The 23051-nt window shown below is 49.6% G+C and overlaps 3 protein-coding genes across 7 annotated transcripts; all 3 read left to right on the top strand.

The window, feature by feature from the left end:
• Positions 1–907: 907 nt before the first annotated feature.
• Positions 908–4942, top strand: Apoc1 (apolipoprotein C1). 5 transcript variants are annotated; one of them, XM_063281631.1, is made up of 5 exons: positions 908–1086; positions 1640–1684; positions 1805–1880; positions 2224–2371; positions 4791–4942. In XM_063281631.1, the coding sequence occupies exons 3-5, from the start codon at positions 1823–1825 to the stop codon at positions 4849–4851; spliced, it is 267 nt and encodes an 88-aa protein (XP_063137701.1). In that variant the 5' UTR covers positions 908–1086; positions 1640–1684; positions 1805–1822; the 3' UTR covers positions 4852–4942. The 5 variants fall into 5 exon arrangements, with proteins under 5 accessions (XP_063137701.1, XP_063137700.1, XP_063137702.1 ...); XM_063281630.1 differs by having other exon boundaries at positions 1002–1225; XM_063281632.1 differs by lacking the exon at positions 908–1086 and adding an exon at positions 1102–1119.
• A 7108-nt stretch (positions 4943–12050) lies between these two features.
• On the top strand, positions 12051–16247 carry Apoc4 (apolipoprotein C4). Its single transcript, NM_001109419.1, has 3 exons — positions 12051–12166; positions 15326–15458; positions 16027–16247. The coding sequence occupies exons 1-3, from the start codon at positions 12091–12093 to the stop codon at positions 16190–16192; spliced, it is 375 nt and encodes a 124-aa protein (NP_001102889.1). The 5' UTR covers positions 12051–12090; the 3' UTR covers positions 16193–16247.
• A 1347-nt stretch (positions 16248–17594) lies between these two features.
• On the top strand, positions 17595–22563 carry Apoc2 (apolipoprotein C2). Its single transcript, NM_001085352.1, has 4 exons — positions 17595–17615; positions 21449–21515; positions 21684–21834; positions 22302–22563. Exons 2-4 carry the CDS (start codon positions 21461–21463, stop codon positions 22387–22389), a joined length of 294 nt encoding a protein of 97 aa, NP_001078821.1. The 5' UTR covers positions 17595–17615; positions 21449–21460; the 3' UTR covers positions 22390–22563.
• Positions 22564–23051: the final 488 nt, after the last annotated feature.

Raw genomic sequence — 23051 nt, 5'->3', positions numbered from 1 at the left:
TCTCTTGGGAGCCCATGCTGGCCTTGAACTCACTCTCTAACCAAGACTATCCCTGGTCTTCCTAACTCTACCTAACAAGTGATAGTGGGATACAGAGATGTACAGCCAAGAGCAGAACCTTATTTCTAAACAAAGGAGCAGCCCCACCTCCCTATGGGCAGACCTAGAGGTGGGACAAGGACCCCAGAAAGACATTAGAGAACCAGGATTGTGGAGGGAGCCATGGAGTACTGGGCTGATCCTACTGAAAATCAGAGAGTCATGGGGGAGCCCGGTGGTAAGTGGATCATACATTTAATCCCAGCAGGCAGACCTCTGAGTTCAAGACCAGCCTGACGTACAGACAGGACAGCCAGGGCTACACAGAGAAACCCTATCTTGACAAAACAAGAAAGAAAAAAAATCAGAGTTGAACGACTAGTAATTTAACGACCTTAGCTGTGCTCCCATTACCCTACCTGTGGTACAGGAAGCTCTCGTTGCTAAGAGAAAGGACATAGGAAGCACCGGGCAGAGTAAGGGGGACATCTGTTACATTATTCAGATGGGTGCTTGAGGATTGAGCAGGACTCCTTTCAAGAAGCAAGAGGGTCAGGCCTGGCGCCCACAGGGACTGGAAGCTGTGAGCTGGCCCCAGAGATGTTGCAACCCGGCCAGGGTCGAATCTGTTCTACCCCTTTCACAACCATCCCCCTGTTGTGCCCCCATCCTCCCACCCCCAGCTGACACGTGGGTTGCAGGGGCACCAGGCCAGCCAACCTAGAGTCTGGGCCTCTTAGCCACCAGCTGCCAGGGGGTCACTGGCGGTCATTGACGGCTCTGGAGGGAGGGAAGGGCCTTGGACTGTAGCCTGAGAGAAAGGATGTGGTGGAGGGAGGGGGCGGGGAAGCAGGCTTCAGATCTGGAGGGGCCTAGGAGGCCCAACAAGAGCTAATAGTGTTGGGGAGGGGAGTGAGGGTTGTGCTGGTTCAGGGGCACTGTGGAGCTTTGCAAGCTGAGAGGCTCTGCAGTTTTGACTAGCTAAAGAGGCAACTTGTAAAGAAGGGAGATGACGGCTGTCAAAGACCCTAGAGAGCATCAAAGGAGGTCTGAGGGTTTCCAGATACAAAGGCACTGGAGGTGAAGGAAACCAGAGCCCAGCATCCAGGACAGAGAGTGTGAGCTGAGGCTTCTGGACAAGGACAGGGTAGAGAAGAGCTAACCTGAGGGTGCAGTGTGAGCTGGGGTAAGATTTGGGGGCTTGGGGGGAGTTGTTTGTAAGACACACACCCCGCCAAGGTGAACAACCTCAGAGAGAGTGTGAGTAGGTAGAGCAGCCAAGGCTGGGTGAAGATCAGTGAGATTTGGAAGTGAGGGTGCTGACCAGTGAGGAGCCTTAGGCCTAAACAAAATGTTTGGACCGGGATCTGGCTCCCAGTATCCACCAGTATGGCAGAACAGGGTGGGTCGGTTGTGTTGGTGCCTATAATCCCAGCACTCACTAGAGAGGCAGAAGCAGGAGGATCACAAATTCCAGGCCAGCCAAAAATTCTGTTAATAAAAATAAAAAAGGAGGTGGGCACAGAGACAAGGGGGAGGCTCAAGGGGAGGGCGATCAACCTGCTCCGCCCCCTCCCCAACCCGTTAAACCTCTGTGCAGGATCCTCCCACCCCTGCGGGCCTCCTGAGAGAACCTTAGATCCAGGTTAGTGCCTGGGAAAGTGTTCCCCACTTCCCACAGATAAGGGATTGGGGTGGTGGGATCATAGTGGTGGGAGGTGGTGGGTACTAGTGATGCCCCCTATCCGCGCGCGTCTGCCTCCAGGGTGCCCCTCCAGCCAGGATGAGGCTCTTCATCGCACTTCCTGTCCTGATCGTGGTCGTAGCCATGGCTTTGGAAGGTAAGAGGCTTGGAAGTCTGAAGTTGGTCTTGGGCCTGTGGCCCAGGCTTAGAGGACTCTTGAGGGAGAGCTCTGAGGTCCCTTTCTATGTCACCATTCCACTACCGCTCTCCAATCATCCCCCAACCCATTGGCCAGGTGCCTTATTTTTCTATCAAGGTGGGTGCTGCAGGAGGCAAGTCTGTCCAGAAAAGACCTTAGTAACCAATGACCCTTTGGGATTGGCTAATCTTCCTAGAAGGGGTGGCGCGTAAAAACAAGGAGGTGGGCAGTGCAGTAAAAATAAGTGTCCAATACTCTTCCCCCAATGCTAACGGGTTTGCTTACAACCATCTCGCTGCAGGCCCAGCCCCTGCCCAGGCGGCCCCTGACTTTTCCAGCGCAATGGAGAGCTTACCGGATAAACTAAAAGAGTTTGGGAACACTTTGGAAGATAAGGCCCGGGCAGCCATTGAGCATATCAAACAGAAGGAAATTATGATCAAGACTCGGTTAGGACCTTTCAGGGCACGGGCGGATGTTCTCTTTCTTTCTGTGTGTGTGTGTGTGTGTGTGTGTGTGTGTGTGTGTGTGTGTGTGTGTGTCCCGTCCCAACACTGACACAATGTGGAAACAGCAGCAGAGTGATTGACGCCTAGTAACACCTAGTTGTCTGTCTGTTAGAGATGATTGTAGTGACTGGTTAGGGTAGACCTTGTCCCTTCCCTGTGTACTCTTGAGACAGGACATGACTTTGATCCCCTGGGACAGAGAAAGAATGTAGGAGAGTTGGGGCAGGGTCACAGCCAGAGTTGTGCAGGCCGCAGCTCTGCAGTTTAGACTGGCCAAAGAGAGATTAGGGCTGGCTAAGATCCCAGCAGCCAGGCTGTGGTGGTGCACGCCTTTAATCCCAGCACTGGAAAGGCAGAGGCAGGCAGATCTCTTGAGTTTGAGGCCAGCCTGGTCTACAGAGCTAGGTTTAGGATAGCCAGGGCTATACAGAGAAACCCTGTCTCAAACAAACAAACAAACAAACAAACAAAAAAGGCCCCAGCAAATTGGGAGGCTAAGGAAAAGAATCAGGAGTTTGAGACTAGCCTGGGTTACAGGGCAAGCCTCTGACTAAAAATGAGGAACAAAAAAATAACGAAAAAGCAGGAGGTGAAGACAGACACCCCAAGAGGCGCTTGGTATGTTGTAAACAGGTTGGTTAGCCAATTTGGCAAGTAGACAAGTTAAAGGTCTGATTTTGATTATGAATATCCAGCCAGACTTAAACTTGGCCAGGAAGTGCAAAGGCCCTGGGGCGGGAAGATCTGTAGATAAGAGAGAATGGCCTTCTAGACATCGGCTTAGAACTCGGGCCAAGGACAGGCCAGGATGAGTGGAGACAGCTTGGGCAAGCACAGGCTAGAGAAGGAGAGGGTGGGAAGCAGGAGATGGCAAGGCTTCTGAGGTGCAGCTGCACATGTTTTTAATCTCAGCAAGAAAGAAAAACAAACAAGCTTTAAAAAAAAACTTTTAAAAAAAGGAGAAGGAGGAGGGAGACTGAGAAAAGATCAAAGATCATTCAGTGCCTAAAATGCCTGTGAGTATCTGAAGTTGATACCCAGAATCTACATCTTAAAAGTTAGTCACAGGGTTCGGTTAAGAGAGCACGTGCTGCTCTTGCAGAGGACCAGGGTTCTGTGTCTCCCCCACACTCACGCACCTATGTCAGCACAGCTCACTGTGGCCTGTAACTCCAGCTCCAAGGACTCCAGTCCCCTCTCCTGGACCTGCAGGCACCAGAGCACAGATACAGGAACAAAACAAGACTTCAAGAGAATGTATAAGTGCCAGCCAGTGGTGGTGCACGCCTTTAACCCAGCACCCCGGAGGCGGAGGCAGAGGCAGGCGGATCTCTGAGTTCAAGGATACAGAGTTAGTTAGAGGTAGCCAGGGCTATGCAGAGAAACCCTGTGTCAAAACAAAACAAAATCGTGAGTGAGAGAAGTATGGTGCTGCATGCTTTTTTTTTTTTTTTTTTTTTTGGTTCTTTTTTTCGGAGCTGGGGACCGAACCCAGGGCCTTGCGCTTCCTAGGTAAGCGCTCTACCACTGAGCTAAATCCCCAGCCCCGGTGCTGCATGCTTTTAACCCCACTGATGGGGAGGACAGAGAGAACCCTGGCTTCAGCTAGGACAATCAGATGGACCCTGGGGTAAGCTAGCCAGCTGGCTGGCTATGCTAGGAGCCTGGATCAGGGACATACCTGAGGAAGACCTGAGGTTGTCCTTCATCCTCTATAGTCACCTGCTAGCTACCTCCCCACAGTGGCTGGCTTTGAAAGCCAGGTCAAGATGAAGTTTTTTGAGTTTTTGTTTCACAGTGCCCCATCTGGGCTGGGGATGTCACTCAGTGGGTAGAGCGCTTGCCTTGAGTGCTCCAAACCCCATAGTTTGGTCCCCAACACCAGCATTTGAGGGATGCAGATAGGAGGATTGGAAGTTCAAGGTCATCATCGGTCATCATCCTTAGCTACATATCAAGGTTAAGGCTAGCCTGAGCTATATGAGACCCTGTCTCTAAAACCCCACACACAAATTCTTTGCTCTGTGTGAGGGAACTTACCAGAGGTTTTCATCCCACAGACAGTATGAAGGGAGATAAAGAAAGGAACAGGGGCTGGAGAGATGGCTCAGTGGTTAAGAGCACTGACTGCTCTCCCAGAGGTCCTGAGTTCAATTCCCAGCAACCACATGGTGGCTCACAACCATCTGAGATGGGATCCGATGTTTCTGACGTCAGCTACAGTGTACTCATAAAAATAAACCTTTAAAAAAGAGAGAGGGAGGAAGGGAGGGAGGAACAGGAAGGGGGTGGGAAGCACAGCTCTGGGTCCCTTGGAGGGTACAGTAAGCACTGACCCTGCCCCCTTCTCTCTCCAAAGGAACTGGTTTTCAGAGACGCTCAACAAAATGAAGGAGAAATTAAAAACCACATTTGCCTGAGTGCCTGGCGAGCCACCTCGCAGCAGCAAAGAGGGCCACGTGACGGGCCAGGTCCCTCTTCAAATACCAATAAAAACTTGTAGAGAACAAATGCTTCCTGAAGTGCTTTGACTCGGGTGGGAGCTGAGGGAGAAGGTGGAATCTGGGTCCCTCTGCCGTTTGTTTATGCATTTTATGTGTGTGGGTGCTTTGCATATACCACAGTGCCCACAGAAGCCAGGAGAGGACCTTACTTCTGAAACTGGAGAAAGTTGTGAGCTGCCGCGTGGGTGCTGGGAATGGAACCCGGGTCCTCCAGAAGAGCAGCCAGTGCTCTCAAGGGCTGAGCCATCTCTTCCGCTCCCCACCCCTGTCTGTATACGTTTCACGTTATGGCTCTCCCAAAGAATCTTCTTGAGAAGCCTATTCACGTCCTGAAAGCATTGAGGACACAGGATGGACAGGACGGGCATAGGAGGGAACCAGAAAGATAGTACTCACCTATAGTATAGAGCTTAGTACCCAGGTCCCCTTCTCCAGGAAATCCTCCCAGGTTAGCTTCTCCATTGCAGCTTTGCCAACTCTTCCCTACTCACCTTCTTGGAACTGTCACCATGAGGCCCCAGATAACAGGGCCAAGATTGTTGTCACCGGAGGCTCTACATTCATTTCAGCAGACTGCAGTGCCAGTGTTGAACAACATTTGTTCAAAGCAATGATTGCTTAATTTAAGAACATCAGATGTTTTGGCTTTGGGGTGCCTTGTTTTGTTTGCTTTGGTTTTTTGAGAAGGGGTTTCAATAATTGGCTCTGGATGGCTTTACAGACCAGGTAAGTCTCACACCAGAGCATCCTGCCTCAACCTTCTCAGCCTCCAGAGTTTTGTGACTCTTGGTATGTGCCACCATGCTGGGCCTAATTGTCTTTCTTTTCATTATTGTTTAGTTATTAAGGCAGGACCTGGCTGCCCTAGAACTTCTGTAAACCAGGCTGGCCTATACCATCTACCTCTGCCTCCTGAGTACTAGGATGAAAGGAGTGTGCCACCACTGCCTGGCATTAGGCCTGCCTTAGCACACTGCATTCCCACAAAACCCAGGGCCTGACCTGTGCTCTGGGTTACTCTACCACTGAGCCACGCACCCAGCCCCTCACTGGGGGATTCTAGGCAGGGGCTCTACCACTGAGCCACGCCCCCAGCCCCTCACTGGGGGATTCTAGGCAGGGGTTCTAACCACTGAGCCATGCCCCCAGCCCCTCACTGGGGGATTCTAGGCAGGGGCTCTACCACTGAGCCACGCCCCCAGCCCCTCACTGAGGAATTCTTTCCTACCTCATTTCTTTTCTCACTTTTGAGGCTGGGTCTTGCTCTATATTTCCTACATAAACCAGTCTGGTCTTTAACTCACAGCGATCCCCCTGACTCTCCCACCCAAAGTGCTGGGATTAAAGGTGTGTGCTGCCACCTCTAACTCTTTGAACATACTTTAAAAAAAAAAACTCTGCTAATTAAGGTTGAAGGCCACTATGACAGGACAGCCTGTGGGCTCAGTGCCATATGGGAGACACTCTTCGTTAGCCAGCCTTCTCCTGCTCTGACCTTGTCTGGGGAATTCTAAGCCCCCACACTTGCCTCTACCTGAAGAATTTCACACGACCTCAGTGACATTAGAGGATTAATTTCCTTTTTCCTGACAAAACCTGTTGAGTCAGCAGCTGAGATTCCTAAAACACTTCCCCATGCGAATGAGGCATTTCAGAATCCTAAGCCCCAAGCCAGACTCTGCCCAACCTGGGTGTCCCTGCTCTCAGTCCCCCAAAACTTTAAGCCTTCAATCATGTAAAGTTGTTCTGTCTGCTGACAGCATGTCTGCTGTGGTCTTTCACCTTATCTTCTCACAGGGCTTCTGAACCCTCCCCACCTCATCTCCCTACCCCACTCGACATCTTCTACTCCCTTTCCCCTTGTAGATTGTATCAGCTGACGAATCACAAGGGCGGGGACACCCACCTAACTTACTTTATTGTGTGTGTGTGACTGTGCGAGTGTGCGTGCTCCTCAAGGAATGTGTTGAGGTCAAAGGACAACTTGCCTGAGTTGCTTCTCTAGGATCTGGGGATTGAACTCAGGTCGTGGGTCTTGGCGGCAAGTGCCTTTATCAGGTGGGCTGGAGAGATGGCTCAGTGGTTAAGGGCCTGTCCTGACGTCAGTTCCAACCATCCATACGGGGCAGATCCCAACTATCTACAACTCCAGCTTCCACAGGGACACATATGTACAACACCCTCACAGCATATATGCATAACTAATTACATTTATTTTTTAGTTTTAGCATTATTTTTAGTTTTTTTTTTTTTTTTTCGGAGCTGGGGACCGAACCCAGGGCCTTGCGCTTCCTAGGCAAGCGCTCTACCACTGAGCTAAATCCCCAACCCTAGTTTTTTTTAAGATAGGGTTTCTTCATGTAGTCCTGGCTGTCCTGAAACTCACTCTGTAGACCAGGCTGGCCTTGAACTCAAAGAGATTTGCTCACCTCTGCCTCCTGAGTGCTGGGATTAAAGGTGTGTGCCACCACCACTCCACTACATAATTAATTTCTAAAAGATTTTTTTAATATTTATTTTTTTGATACAGTTTCATATAGCCTAGGCTAGCCTCAAACTTGGAAGGTGGTAAACCATGCATCTTCCTCCCTCCACCAACCAAATCCTGAGTTACAGACTTCTGTCACCATGCCTATGCAATGCTAGAGACAGAACTCCGGACACCATGTGTATGTGTGTGGTGAAGGGCTCTACCCATTGGGCCACACATCCTCAGCCTCTCTTTCACTCCAAATTTCCTTGCCAGAGCCCCAAGCATCCATCTGGAGAAGTGAGCAGTTAGAGACTGGTGGAAGATGGACGGTGGCTGAGGGAGGATGTTAGGGGGGTTGGGGGGGCAGGGGGTTGGGGGATGAGCAGCATGAGTAGGGACTCTCAATCCCAACAAGATCACTCGGAGAGGAGAGAGGAGATTAGACACCTGGGAGGTTGACTGAGGATCACCAGGAGCTGGAGACCAGCCTGGCTACAGTGTAACTGTCTCAAAAACAAAAAGACAAAGGAGAGTTAGCGTTAATTCCCCTGGCGCTCTTGATGACTTAGCCAGTTCAGATCTCAGGGACTCTCCCAAAACCTCAGACATCTGCCAGGGTGACAGGATCCCCAACCCGTCCCAGTCTCCTGACTGATCCTTCTTCTTTCTCCCCCCCGCCCCCAGCTCCCTCCCTGGAACACTTGTTTTTCAGTTGTCCCTGATGTCCACCCTAAACGACCTTCAGTCTGTCCCTGTCCCCAGGATGAGCAAACATTTCAGGCAGCAAATAGCAAACAGCCCACAGCCACCCTGTATGCTGACTTTGACTTAAGGGCAAAGGACAGAGACCTCCCCCAGCTCCAGCCCCAGCCCCCCACCTTAGCCTCCCTGTTGGGCTGTACGCATTGCATGGGGAAGGTCACAGGCTGTCCCAGCATGGTGAAATAGTGAGAGACAACTAGATTCAGACGGAGACCCCACCACCAGCTACTGTCTCAGTTTCTTCATTTGTGAAAAAAGAATACTAGGTAGGGGCATGGCTCAGTGGTAGAGCAACCTACCCAGAATCCCCCAGTGTGGGGCTGGGGGCGTGGCTCAGTGATAGAGCACCTACCCAGAATCCCCCAGTGAAGGGCTGGTGATGTGGCTCAGTGGTAGTGCTCCTGCCCAGACAAAAAGCCCTCTCTGTTCAATTCCCATCCATAGGAAAAAATCCTTGTTGGAGAACACCAAAGCAGCTCCCTCTGGGCCTTGAGCACAGTGTGTAGAGAAGCACACACCAAATAAAGACCATCATACGTGGGCTAGTTGATGGAGGACTTACTAACTTGCACTTGGCCCTGCATTCAATCCCCAACTGTGCATCAAATTCAGTGGTGGCAAAGGCCAATGATCCCAACACTGGGAAGGCAGACACAAAAGTGTTCACAGTTCTAGGCATGCAGGGCTTCATCAGGAAAGGAGAACCTGTATTTAAAAATCCAAAACCTAGTGTGGAGATTTCCAGCAAGACCCCTGCCTCTGCTTCCTGTGTGCTAGAACTAAAGGCCTGTGCCACCATGCCTGATAATTTTTTGTTGCTGTTCTTCTCAAAGATACAGTTTCTCCATGGCCACAGTGGCCTGGAGCTCTGTAGACCAGGTTGGTCTTGAACTCACAATGGTCCATCTGCCTCTCCCTCTGGAGTGCTGGGGTTAAAGACATGTGCCGCTATACTTGGTTTAAAATCTTTTTTTTTTTTTCAAAAATGAAAAAATAAATAGCAACTGAGCATTACCTCTTGGATGCCTTGGCCTGTCTCAGGCTTGGGAACAGTAAATCAGCAAGTCACATTTTAGTGTGAAGTAATCAGCCCGCAGAGGGTCGGCAACCTGCATGTAGTCTCAATGCTGAAAAGACATGGAGTTTGGCTATAAACTCCACCTCCCTCCAGAGTTTCTGGGGAGTAGGGTCTTCCTAAGTCACCCAGGCTCAAACTCAATAATCTTCCTGCTTCAGCTTCTCAAGTTCTGCGGTCCCTGACGTGTGCCTCCCGCCCCATGACCATGTCCAGCAAGAGGTCTTTTTCATAACCAGACGTAGGGGATCTATGGTTTGTTGGTTTGCGCTTCTGTTTTTCTTTTTCTGATGTGGAAAATCAAAACAAAACCACAGAACATAAAATTTACCATTTCAGCCAGTTTCGGGTGTCTGGGTCAGCAGTGTTGAGACATTTACATGGTTGTGCAACAGACCCCAAAATCTATTCCTAAAATGTTTTGCATCATGACAAGCAGCAGCTCTGTGTTTTTTTTTTTTTTTTTTTTTTCTGTCAGCGAGAAATCAACACGTGAGGAACCCTATGATATCAGTATGATGGCTCAGCCCTCCTCAGTCATCTGGGGACAGGGTCACTCTGCAGTTGCCCCCACTGCAGGTAAAAGACCATCAGTACACACACACACACACACACACACACACACACAATTTGTATTTCATGTGCATTGGTGTTTTACCTGCATGTATGTTTGTGTGAAGGTGTCAGACCCTCTGAAACCAGAGTTACAGGCAGTTTCAAGCTGCCACAAAGGTACTGGGAATTGAACCCGGGTCCTCTGGAGAAGGAACCGGTGTTCTTGACCTCTGAGCCATCTCTCCACCCTACCCCACCTCATCAGGGATTTGCTGCATGGAAACAGAGTGTGCTAGCCATGTGGGCACTGGGTGTCATCCCAGCCCTGGGAAGGCAGAGGCAGAGACATCAGAAATTCAAGGTCAGTCAAGGTGGCCCTGAGTTTAAGTCTCAGTAAACAATAAGCAACCACGGGGTACCCGGTAACATTTCAGTGTCAGAGGAGTAGGTACTGTCTAAACATCCATTTGGTAAAATTCCCAAATCTTGCATGGAACATGTTTAAATTAATTTTTCCCATTAATGTGCTTGACTCTTGACACTGTAGATCTCAAGAGCCTGAGGCTAAAGGGTTATGAGTTCATAGCTGTCATGAGCTGTATAACAAGACCTTGACTCATGAGAGAGGGAGAGAGACAGAGAGAGAGGAGGAAGGAAGAGGAGGCAGCGATGGCAGCCTCAAGATTACCTGAGACGAAGCCAGACTACCAGAGTTTGCTCTCTGGGATCCACAGTAGAAGGAGAGAAGCAACTCCTGAAAGTTGAAGTTGTCCTCTAACCTCCACACATGTTCCATGGCATGGGCACACCCATAAACACAGACATAGACACACACATACAGACACATACAAACACAGACACAGAGACACACACACAGACACCTACCCACAGAGACACACACACACACACATAAAAGAAATAGCATAATTAAAAAAGCATTCTGGGGGTTGGGGATTTGGCTCAGCGGTAGAGCGCTTGCCTAGCGAGCGCAAGGCCCTGGGTTCGGTCCCCAACTCCAAAAAAAAAAAAGGAAAAAAAACAAAAAAACAAAAAAAAGGGTTGGGGATTTAGCTCAGTGGTAGAGCGCTTGCCTAGGAAGCGCAAGGCCCTGGGTTCAGTCCCCAGCTCCGAAAAAAAAGGAAAAAAACCAAAAAAACAAAAAAGCATTAAAGAGGGCTGGAGAGATGGCTCAGTGGTTAAGAGCACTGACTGCTCTTCCAGAGGTCCTGAGTTCAATTCCCAGCAACCACATGGTGACCCACAACCACCTGTAAAGAGATCTGATGCCCTCTTCTGGTATATCTGAAGACAGCTACAGTGTACTTATATATAATAATAAATAAATAAAAATCTTAAAATTTTTTTTATTGTTTTTTTTTGTTTTGTTTTGTTTTTTAATTTTTTTTTTCCGGAGCTGGGGACCGAACCCAGGGCCTTGCGCTTGCTAGACCAGCGCTCTAACCACTGAGCTAAATCCCCGACCCCAAAAATTAAAAAAAAAAAAAAAAAAAAAGAGATGGCTCAGTGGTTAAGAGCACTGACTGCTCTTCCAGAGGTCCTGAGTTCAATTCCCAGCCACCACCTGGTGGCTCACAACCGTCTGTGATGGGATCTGACGCCCTCTTCTGGCCTGTCTGAAGACAGCAACAGTGAGTTATATATAAAATAAATAAATAAATCTTTTTTTTTTTTTTTTTGGTTCTTTTTTTCGGAGCTGGGGACCGAACCCAGGGCCTTGCGCTTAATAAATCTTTTTTAAAAATACATTTTTTAAATGTTAGCTAGAAGAACTCAAAATTCAAGTCACATGGCTACACAATGAATTCCAGGCCAGCCTGGGCTACTTGAGACCCTGCCTCAATTAGGACAGAAGGAACCCCTCACACACACCAATCTCTCCCCCCCCCCCCCCGGAGCTGGGGACTGAACCCAGGGCTCTACCACTGAGCTAAATCCCCAACCCCCCAATCTCTCTCAAAGTGTGGATTATGGGCTCATTTCTCAAAGGAAGAAACGGAGTCCAGGAAAACTCTGGTGGCGTGTGGAGTCAGTGTCGGGGCTTCCTGTCTTCTCTGAGGCCAGAGCCACACTCTGTCTAGGAAAGGGGGAGCCAGGCAAGAGTGGGCAGAGCCTCTGCCTCTCACAGTCACTGGCCCCATCGCTTTGAAGTCCTGCCAAGGGGATTGGGGAGGTCACAAGGGGAGGGCTCTTCCCAGTGTTGCCTGTCCCTTCCCCGGTGTGAAGAGTGGAGTACAGAGGGACAGAGACACAGAGGCCCAAGTCCCCAGAAATGTCCCTGCTGAGATGCAGGCAGCAGACCCTGCCATCACTCTGCCTCTCTGTGCTGTTCCTGGCCTGCTTTGTAGGTGAGGAGTTGAGGGGGGCTGTTGGAGGGGGGTTCCCTGGATGGGGCACAGCTGTGGCTTCATCAGTAGGCCAGTAGCCATGTAAGAGGAGCGCAACACACACATGCACATGCACAGCACACGTGCACACACACGGTCATGCACACACACACACACACACACACACACACACACACACACAAGCACGTATACACACATGGTCTCATGTAGCCCGGGTTGGCTTTGAACTCCAGATACAGCTAAGGATGATCTTGAATTCTGAATGTTCCTTTCTCCACACCCACACCTCCATCCCCACCCCCACCCCCTCACCCGTCCCCCACCCCCAATGTGCTCAGCCTAAGGGCATGCCCCACCACTAGTGGCTTATTTGATGCTGGCATCAAAATCAGGGCCTTGTATATTCAAAGGAAGAACTCCCAGTGAAGCCTTCTCCTCTGCCCTTTGGCCCCAGCTGCAGTTGTGACAAAGGTTTATGTCCCACCATGGGCATAAGTATGCTTTGGTCGCTCTTACTTGATACCATTTATTTGTGGGTGTGTGGCTGTCTGTAGTTTTTTCAGTTTTATTTTGTTTTGAGGCAGGGTCTCAGGTGGCCCAGACTGAACTCCTGATCTTCCTGATTCTATCTCCTAATCACCAGAATCACAAGCCGGCAAAGCTTCCTGGGTGGGCATGTGTGTGCTCTCTATAGGGTACATGTCTGAAAAGTTCTAAGTGTGTGGCTATCCAGGAGGCTGTCTCTCTGCATGCGTGCTAGCACATAGCTTTGTGTTTTGTTCATGCAGTCAAAATTGTATCCCAAAAGCAGACAACATTGGTGTGGATCTGTAATCCCAACTATTCGAAGGCTGAGGCAGGAGGATTGCAGACCGAGGGTCCTCCCGACAGTTTAGAGACACTCAGATCTTTTTTGTTTTGTTTGTTTGCTATTTAATTATTTATTTATTTGATGCATCTGAGTGCACTGCAGCTGTCTTCAGACACACCAGATCCCATTACAGATGGTTGTGAGCCACCATGCGTTTGCTAGGAATTGAACTCACAACCTCTCAATGCTCTTAACCTCTGAGCCATCTGTCCAGCCCCGCCCCGACACTCAGTTTTTGAAAGTACAGAAAACTGGGACTCATGAGATGACTCAGTGGGTAAAGGTGTGTGCCACAAAAGCCTGGAACCAGAGGTTAGTGCCCGGAACCCACATGATGTCAGAAAGGAACATGTTTCTGAAGGTTGTCCTCTGACCTTAACACCAGCGTCATGAGACACAGAGGACCTCACGCAGAAACATGTAGCACATACATACATAAATAATTTTTAAATTCCTCTTATTATTTTATTTTATTTTTGTTTTGTGTGCATTGGGGTCTTGCCTACACATTTGTCTGTGTGAGGGTGCCAGATCCCCTGGAACTAGGGTTACAGACAGTTGTGAGCTGTCATGGGGGGGCTGAGAATTGAACCCAGGTCCTCTGGAAAAGCAGTGAGTGCTGTTAAGCGGACAGTGCTCTTTACAGCTGAGCTGCCTCTCCAGCCCTTTTTTCTTTTTAATTTTCAGACAGAACGGCCTGAATGGTAAAGCACCTGCAAAGCATGCATGAGGCTTTTGGTTCAACATCCAGTAAAATAATTAATTAATTAAAATACAATCACCTAACGAGTCAGGTCTAAAAGGCACATGCATGCCAATTCTCAAGCGGGGGGTCGCTGAGGCAAGGGGACTTTGGAGGCCAGTATGGGTTACATAGGAAGATTCATCAACTAAAGAAAAAAATTGGGGAGCTCTGCAGTGGTGGTACACCCCCTTCAGTCCCAGCACTCAGAAGGAGGGGCAGGGAGATCTCTGCATGTTCGAGGCCAGCCTGGTCTACACAGTGAGTTCCAGGACAGCCAGGGCTACACAGAGAAACCATATCTTGAAAAACAAAAAGAAGGTCTGGAGAGATGGCTCAGTGGTTAAGAGCATTGACTGCTTTTCCAGAGGTGTCCTGAGTTCAATTCCCAGCAACCACATGGTGGCTCACAACCATTTGTAGTAAGATCTGATGCCCTCTTCTGGTGTGTCTGAAGAGATCAATGGTGTTTGTGCATAAAATAGTTAATTAATTAATCTTATTATTATTATTATTATTATTATTATTTTTTGGTTCTTTTTTTTGGAGCTGGGGACCGAACCCAGGGCCTTGAGCTTCCTAGGTAAGCGCTCTACCACTGAGCTAAATCCCCAGCCCCTAATCTTATTATTATTTTGTCTTTTTTTTTTTTTTTTTTTTGGAGCTGAGGACCGAACCCAGGATCTTGCGCTTGCTAGGCAAGTGCTCTACCCCACCCCAATTAATTAATTTTAAAAATATTACCAAAGGGGTTGGGGATTTAGCTCAGTGGTAGCAAGCGCAAGACCCTGGGTTCGGTCCCCAGCTCCGAAAAAAAGAAAAGAAAAAAAAAATGTTACCAAAAGACCAAACAACACAAGTATACACAAGTACTTGTGCGCCAGCTAGTATGTGGGAGTGAGTCTCTACCTTGGTGTGGTGTGTGTGTGTGTGTGTGTGTGTGTGTGTGTGTGTGTGTGTGTCTGTGTGTCTGTGTGTGTGTCCCAGAAGGGACATTGTCCATGGTAGAAGATAAATTACAGCGGGCTTTTGCTCCTCGGTGCATGGAGGAGGCAGCTAGTTTTGTGGGAAGGACTGGGAGGCAGGGGGTTTTCTGGGTCAGGGGCCCATCCTAGGGCAGGAGGGTTAGGTGGTTAGAGGAGAGAGGCACCAGGTGGGAAGTGAAGTTGCAGACTGAGCAAGAAAACTCTCAGGAGGCAGAGACAAGGGAGGGGCCAGCAGTGAGGAAGAGACCGGATCAGATGGTGGAGAGAAGGCTGTGGTGTCAGAGGGCCTAATAGGCCAGGATGAGAAAGGCTGTGCAATATACCGGGCACATTCCTGCTTACTTGTTCCTGTGTTATACAGTACACAGAAAGAGCATCATTGCACCCCCTTCTATAGGATGGGAAACTGAGCCTAGGACAGGCAAAGTCAAGTGTGACTTGTAATAAGGGGTGACGTGGGTGTCCGAGTACAGAGATGAGTCCCCCTGTCCCCAGGAGTAACATACAGGGAGAAAGGAATGGGGTTCTGAGATCTCAAGCTCCTCTGTGGTTTCCCCCAGCATCCATGCCTACAGAAAGCTTGACCCCCACTCCTGGCCCTGAGAACAGCCGCTGGAGCCTGGTAAGAGCCAGGGTGATGGAGATGGTGGAACCACTGGTGACCAGAACCAGGGACAGATGGCGGTGGTTCTGGTGAGAGAGTTCTTGTGCTCAGCTGGGAGGGGACACCAGAGTTAGAGAGGAGAGAAAGCCTGTGACTAGACCCTGAGTCTGAGGGAAGAAGGCTGGGACCTGGACCCCTGGGTCTGAGGGAGGAGGGCTGGGGATCTGGACTCCTGGGTCTGAGGGAGGAGGGCTGGGGATCTGGACTCTTGGGTCTGAGGGAGGAGGGCTGGGGATCTGGACTCCTGGATCTGAGGGAGGAGGGGATCTGGATGCCTGGGTCTGAGGGAGGAGGTCTGGGGATCTGGACTCCTGGGTCTGAGGGGATCTGGACTTCTGGGTCTGAGGGAGGAGGGCTGGGGATCTGGACTCCTGGGTCTGAGGGAGGAGAGATGGGAGTCTGGACTCCTGGGTCTGAGAGAGAAGGGCTGGGGATCTGGACTCCTGGGTCTGAGGGAGGAAAGATGGGAGTCTGGACTCCTGGGTCTGAGGGAAGAGTACAAAGACTCTGGAGTATTGAGTCTGAAAAAGGTCAGAAGTAAACGGGCAATACAGCTGGAGTATCTGGTTTGTCATCTGAGATGTGCCCTTTACACAGGGGCCCCAGAGCTATCCAGGGCTTCGTGCAGACCTACTATGAAGATCACCTGAAAGACCTGGGTCCCCGAACTCAGGCCTGGCTGCAGAGCTCCAGAGACCACCTCCTAAACAAGACCCACAGCCTGTGTCCCAGACTGCTCTGCAGGGACTGGACTCAGGGTTAAAGTGCCACCACGTACCTCCCTCCCCTGGAACCCACAATAAAGGTGTTTGTTCTTGATCTGTGTCACCGGATGCATAGCTCCTCTTGAGGCCAGAGGTCAACCTTCCATCATATCTAGGAGTTAATAAGTGGAAAGCTGTCACCTGACTGGGGAGGACACAGGAAAGCTTTAGGGGAAGGGGCCAAAGTGATAACCCTCCCCCTGCCCATGGGTTCCGGCTTGAAGTGAACAGGAGACTTCCAGGCGCCAGCTCAGATTCAGGAGGCAAAGTCTTGGAGGCCGGCATAGGTCAGATAACCCACATCCTCACAATGCCCCTCTCTCCCTAGAGCATGCAGACCTTATACAGAATTCCAAGTGGGTTCCGCAAACCCAGAAAGCCCTTCACAACACCCAAGCACACCGATCTCTCTCAGGAATTGGGGGATTGTCTCTCTTTTGTGGGAGACAGTGAGGAGAGGCTCTAGGGATGGAACCCAGGGCCTAGTACATGCCAGGTAATACCCTATCACTGAGCCCCAGCCTCAGCCTTCCTTCCTTTTAAAATTACATTTATTGAGGGGATGACAAGGTAGCTGAGTGGTTAATGTGACAGACTGCTAATTATTACATTTATATGTGTGCGCGCACACGCGTGTGTGTGTGTGTGTGTGTGTGTGTGTGTGTGTGTGTGTGTGTGTGCCGTGTGTACATGTAGGAGTGAGAAGACAACCTTCAAGAGTTTGTTCTCGGGGTTGGGGATTTAGCTCAGTGGTAGAGCGCTTGCCTAGCAAGCGCAAGGCCCTGGATTCGGTCCCCAGCTCCGAAAAAAAAAAAAAAAGAGAAAAAAAAAAAAGAGTTTGTTCTCTCCCGTCACATGGGGGGATGAACGCAGATCAGTCTTGGTAGCAAGCTCTGTTACAGGGTGGGCCAGCTTCCCAGCTTCCTGGAACTTGCTGTGTGTAGACAAGGCTGGCCATGGTGGTACAAACCTTTAATGCCAGCACTTGGAAGATGAGGACACACTCAGCTACACAGAGCGTTCCAGGGGTAGCCTGAGCTACATGAGATCCCGTGTTAGAATAAAACCATAACAAACCTTTTCATTTTCAGATAGAAATCTTGCTAAGTTGCTCAGTGGTTCCTGGACTCACTCTGAATTCTTAATCCTCCTGCCTCAGCCTTCTGAAAAAGCTTGAGATTACAGCCCTGTCCAGTTTATGGGTGGCTTCTCAAAGTGGGACTCCCCTGCGGCACGACCTGACAGGGAACGTCACTGGCCACTACTCTTCCAGGCCTGCTGCCCCACCCCCTCTGTGGCTCTGTTGGCCAGGACTTTGGCCTAGGACAGAGGCTGATATGGAAGGAGGGGGCCTCCAGAGCTATAAAGCCTGCCAGCCCACTGAAGTTAGTGAGGATAGTCCATCCTGCCCATTGCACTCAGGTAAGAGGTGGGCCGAGGGGTTGAGGTGGGATATAGGTGGGGAGGGGAGATTCCTAAAGCAGAAAGTTATAGGACTAAACACCTTAGATGTCTTAGATGGGATTGAAAGACTTTTTCTTCCTTCCCTCCCTCCCTCCCTCCCTTCCTTCCTTCCTTCCTTCCTTCCTTCCTTCCTTCCTTCCTTCCTTCTTTTCTTCCTTCCTTTGAGACAGGGTCTCACTATGTAGTCCAGCCCAGGTGAGCCTTGAACTTACGTTCCTCCCGTCTCGGCTTGACCAGGCATGCTGTGGTGTGCCTGACTAAAACCATGGAATTTATAGTCATGCTCTATTTGTTTAACTTGGCCCTTCTCCCAGGTTTCATCTCTACCTTTTTTTAAAAAATCTATTATTTATTTACTTTCTTGCATGTATGGGTGTTTTCCCTGCATGTGTCTGTTCACCCCATGTATCCCGACTCCCTAGAGATCCTAGAGATCCAGAGGAGGACACTGGATCCCCTGGGACTAGACTTAGAGCCGGCTGTGAACCACCTTGTAGGTACTGGGAATCGAACCCAGGTCCTCTGGAAGGTAGTTAGTTCTCTCTAGTTACCACTAAAACCCCCTCCCCCGCCATCGCTTTCCGGCCTGGATTTCAGCCCCTTGCTGTCTCAGTTTCTCATCTCCAAAATATGGGAGATGATTTGTGTCCTGATTATACAACCATCGGCAAGCAAGAAAGGACGGCTGAGCAAAGCAGAGACAAGCCCAAGACTCTGAAGACACTAGAGGCAGGAGCGTCTGTCTGGTGTGACAGGTGTCCCAGGTCCCAGAGTGCCTCTCTCTCTCTCTCTCTCTCTCTCTCTCTCTCTCTCTCTCTCTCTCTCTCTCTGTGTGTGTGTGTGTGTGTGTGTGTGTGTCTGTCTGTCTGTCTCTATCTCTGTGTCTCTCTGTGTCTGTCTGTCTCTATGTGTCTGTCTCTGTGTCTCTGTATCTCTGTGTCGCTGTGTCTGACTCTGTGTCTCTCTGTCTTTGTCTCTCTGTGTGTGTGTGTCTGTCTCTCTCTCTCTCACTCTGTCTCTCACCCCCCCCACATGCAGTATTTTTCTGTGTAATAGAGCCCTGGCTGCCTGGACCTGCATTTGTAGACCGGACTGGCCTTGAATTCACAAAAATCTGCCTGCCTCTACCTCTCTGGGAACGCTAGGTTTAACGTGTGCCCACCATGCCTGGTGACCTTGGAATTCTGATCCTCCTGCCTCCACCTCTGAAATACTGAGATTACAGGAAGGTGCCATCACTGCCTGGCAGGCTCAATTATTTTTTCTTATATTTTATGTACGTATGTATGTATGTATGTATGTATGTATGTATGTATGTATGTATGTGTGTGTGTCTGTGTGTTTGTATATGCCATGGCACACATGTAGAAGTCAGAAGACTGCTTGAGGGGTTGGGGATTTAGCTCAGTGGTAGAGCGCTTGCCTAGAAAGCGCAAGGCCCTGGGTTCGGTCCCCAGCTCCGAAAAAAAAAAAGAACCAAAAAAAAAAAAAAAAAAAAAAAAAGAAGAAGAAGACTGCTTGAAGGAGTAGGGTCTCTCCTTCCACTACTTACTTGGTTCCCAGGATTTGAACTCAAGTCCTCTGGCTTGGTGTCAGATACTTATCGGCTGAACCATCTCACACAGTGTGCCCAGCACCACCCTCAAGATTTTACCAAAGAATTTATTTGTTTGTTTTTACAAGTTTTGTTTAGGGGCTGGAGAGATGGCTCAGTGGTTAAGAGCACTGACTGCTCTTCCAGAGGTCCTGAGTTCAAATCCCAGCAACCACATGGTGGCTCATAACCATCTGTAATGGGATCCGATGTCCTCTTCTGGTGTGAACTAAGACAGCTACAGTGTACTTATATATAATAAATCTTTTTTTAAAAAAGTTTTGTTTATATTTCCTACTACTCCAGGGCTGTTTAGGCCTCATGACAGCTTTCCTGAATGAATGAATGAATGAATGAATGAATGAATGAATGAATGAAGAGATGTGTCTCAGTTTCCTTGTCTGCCTTTCACTAGTATGTAGCAGACCTTGAGTGACAGCACTACCGCTTATAAAAATGTCCCCGGGGTTGGGGATTTAGCTCAGTGGTAGAGTGCTTGCCTAGGAAGCGCAAGGCCCTGGGTTCGGTCCCCAGCTCCGAAAAAAAAAAGAACAACAACAAAAAAAATGTACCCTGCCATTGCATCACATACTGTCATCTCAGCACCTTAGAGACAGAGGCAGGGGTCTGCTGTGAGTTCAACGCCAGTCTGATCTACCTAGAAAGAATCTAGTTTTGTTTTGTCTTGTCTTTGCTTCTTTTTTTAAAAATTTTTTATTATATATTTCTTTACTTACATTTCAAAGGTTATTCCCCTTCCCGGTTAGGAAGCCATAACTGGGATATGTCCATAAGCCCCCATTTCCTCCCCTCCCCCTCCCCCGTACAAGTATTCCCCCTATACATCCCCCTTATTGCCCTCTCCCATATTTCCCTGCACTGGGGGTCCAACCTTGGCAAGACCAAGGGCTTCCCCTTCCACTGGTGCCCCAACAAGGCTATTCTCTGCTACATATGCAGTTGGAGCCCTGGGTCAGTCCATGTATAGTCTTTCGATAGTGGAAGCTCTGGTTGGTTGGCATTGTTGTTTTTATGGGGTTGCAAGCTCCTTCAACTCTTTCAATCCTTCCTTTGTTCTTCTTTCTTATTAGAAAGAAAAGGCAGGGCGTGTCAAAATCTGAAGAGCAGGACGGGAGTTGTAGCTCAGAGAGTAGAGTGCTTTCCTGGGAAGCTTAGGGTTCTAGGTTTGAGTCTCAGGACCACAGGAAACTAGATGTGGTGACACACATGTGATCCCAGCATTCCAGAGGTGGGGACAGGGCGCTCAGGAGTTTAAGGTCAGCCTCTACTTAGTCAATTTGAGGCCAGCCTCGGCTATGTGAGACGTTGTGGGGGTTTTTGGCTTTTTAAAGTGGAGCTTTGAGACATGGTTCGGTGGTTAAGAGCGCTTGTTGCTCTTAAGGAAACAGGGGGCTTTGGTGGCACTCGGCTTTAATCCAGCACTGTTCCAGGACAGCCAAGGCTACAGAGAAACCCTGTCAAAACAACAACAGCAACAACAATAACAAAAACCCAAACAAACAAAAAACCCCTTGGGTTCGGTTCACTAACATCTCTAATTCCAGAATCCAACCATTTCCCGGCCTCCACAGGGACTAGGCCTGCACTAAGGGCACTGACATACATGCGGGCAGAACAGCCACGTGCATTTCTTCTATTATTATCATCTTCTTGTTATATTGTTTTCCAGACAGCTCAGGCTGTCCTAGAATTCACATTGTAGACCAGGCTCACCTTGAACCCAAAGAGATCAGCCTGCTTCTGCCTTCCAAGTTCTGGGATTAAAAACATACACTTCTATGCCTGGCTTCACACACACACACACACACACACACACACACACACACACACGTGTTGTAATGGCACACGCCACCAACCCTAGTACTTGAGAGCTCAAGGCAGGTGACTCTGAATTTGAGGCCAACCTGGTCTACATAGTGAACCTCAGACCAACCAGTGCTACATAGTGATGAGACCTTGTGTGATCCTGCCCCCCCTTTGCCCCCTCCCTCCCCAAAACACAACCCTCTAGAGTAGAATTCCAGGAGGGACCTCATCTGAATTAACAGGTTTCAAATCATTGTTGGGCAGGAATAGGGACAGAGTAGGGTCCCACCCACCCCTGGTGAACAGGACCCTAGGAATGCACTGCCCAGTGACCCCGCTGTCTAACACAACCTTGTCCTCAATGCTCCAGGTCCCAGACAGCATGGGGTCTCGTTTCTTCCTGGCTCTATTCCTGGCTCTCCTAGTGTTGGGAAACGGTAAGTGGGTGGAACTGCAAGGTGGTGGGGAGAGGTGAGTAAGGGAGGGGCGGGGTGACCCCTCAAGAGCTCCCCACCTTCCTCAGCCATTCCCTTGTCTTCCTCACCTGCTTCCACTCATCCAAAGTCCCCTCAGCACCTCCAGTCTAACTCTGGTGCTTCCCACAGAGGTCCAGGGGACCGAGGAAGATGATCCGGGCAGCTCAGCTCTGCTGGACACGGTACAGGAGCACTTGTTCAGTTACTGGAACTCTGCCAAGGCGGCCGCCGGAGAACTATACCAGAAGACATACCTGACCAGCGTGGACGAGAAACTGAGGTGTGTCTCTCCCAGTGGGGACAGATCCCAGCATATGCCCTCAGAACCAGAGGTCTATGCCCTATCCCTCCTCCCTCAGACCCAGGAGTCCAGGCCCCAGCTCTCTTCCCTCAGACCCTTCTTCCTTAGACTCATGGGTCTAAGCTCTAGCCCTCCTACCTCAAAACTCTGGAATCCAGACACTGACCTCATCCCTCAGACTCAAGTCCAGATCCCAACTTCCTCTTTCAGGCTCAGGGTCCAAGCCTAACCATCTCCCCTTAGACTCAAGGATCCAATCCCTAACGCCCCTCCTCCCCTCCCTCACACCAAGGCATTACCCCAGTCTTCCCCCCAGACTAAGGAATACGGCCCCCATCTCCTTTCTGTCAAATGCGAGGTCCAAACCTTCCTTTTCTCCCTCAGACCCAGGGCTTCAGTCTCTAGGCTCTTCCTTCCAACTCCTCCTTGTGCTCTCTTCTCTCCAGGGACATGTACAGCAAAAGCTCGGCGGCCATGACCACGTACGCTGGCATTTTTACAGACCAGCTCCTTACTCTCCTGAAAGGAGAGTAGTTACTACATAAACTCCGAGTTAGGGGAAAGGAAAACCGGACACCCGGCCCTTTTGCTCTCATCACCTGACCAGGATGGTCCTACATCTCCCTGTCCCAGCATCTCCCATCTTCCTGCGTCCAACTCTAGACCAAATTCTTTCAATGAAAGAATAAATGAGTCCAGTTTCCTTGGCATCCGTGTGGCTTCTTTTCTGGGGTTCCCAGAGCCAAGATGGAGGGTCTTTGGATCTAGTCCTCCTTTGATCGGTGTGGTTTTATGACAAGGTGGTTAGCATCCTGCATTCTGGACCTTTGGTGACCACCCACATGTCTATGGCTTTCACTCAAAACCTGGCCCACTCGCATGAAGGCTGAAGCCAGGCATTCGGGCTCACATGGGTAATCCTAGCACCTGAGACCAAAGGCACAGGATCATAGCACTTCTAAGTCCGGCTTGGGATACATTGTGAGTTTTAGTTTTCTTTTTAAATGACATTTATGTATGTATGTATGTATGTATGTATGTATGTATGTATTTAGAGACAGGCTCTCTATGTAGTGTTTCTCACTGTGTAGACCAGGCTGGCTTCAAACTAAGAGATCTGTTGCCTCTGCCTCCTGATTGCTGGGATTAAAGGTATGAGCCACCACCCTGCTTTCTCTCTCTTTCTTCTCTCTCCC

This window comes from Rattus norvegicus, chromosome 1 (assembly GCF_036323735.1).
Source record: "Rattus norvegicus strain BN/NHsdMcwi chromosome 1, GRCr8, whole genome shotgun sequence".
Classification (NCBI taxonomy): Eukaryota; Metazoa; Chordata; class Mammalia; order Rodentia; family Muridae; genus Rattus; species Rattus norvegicus.
This window is presented reverse-complemented; position numbering and strand designations above follow the sequence as displayed.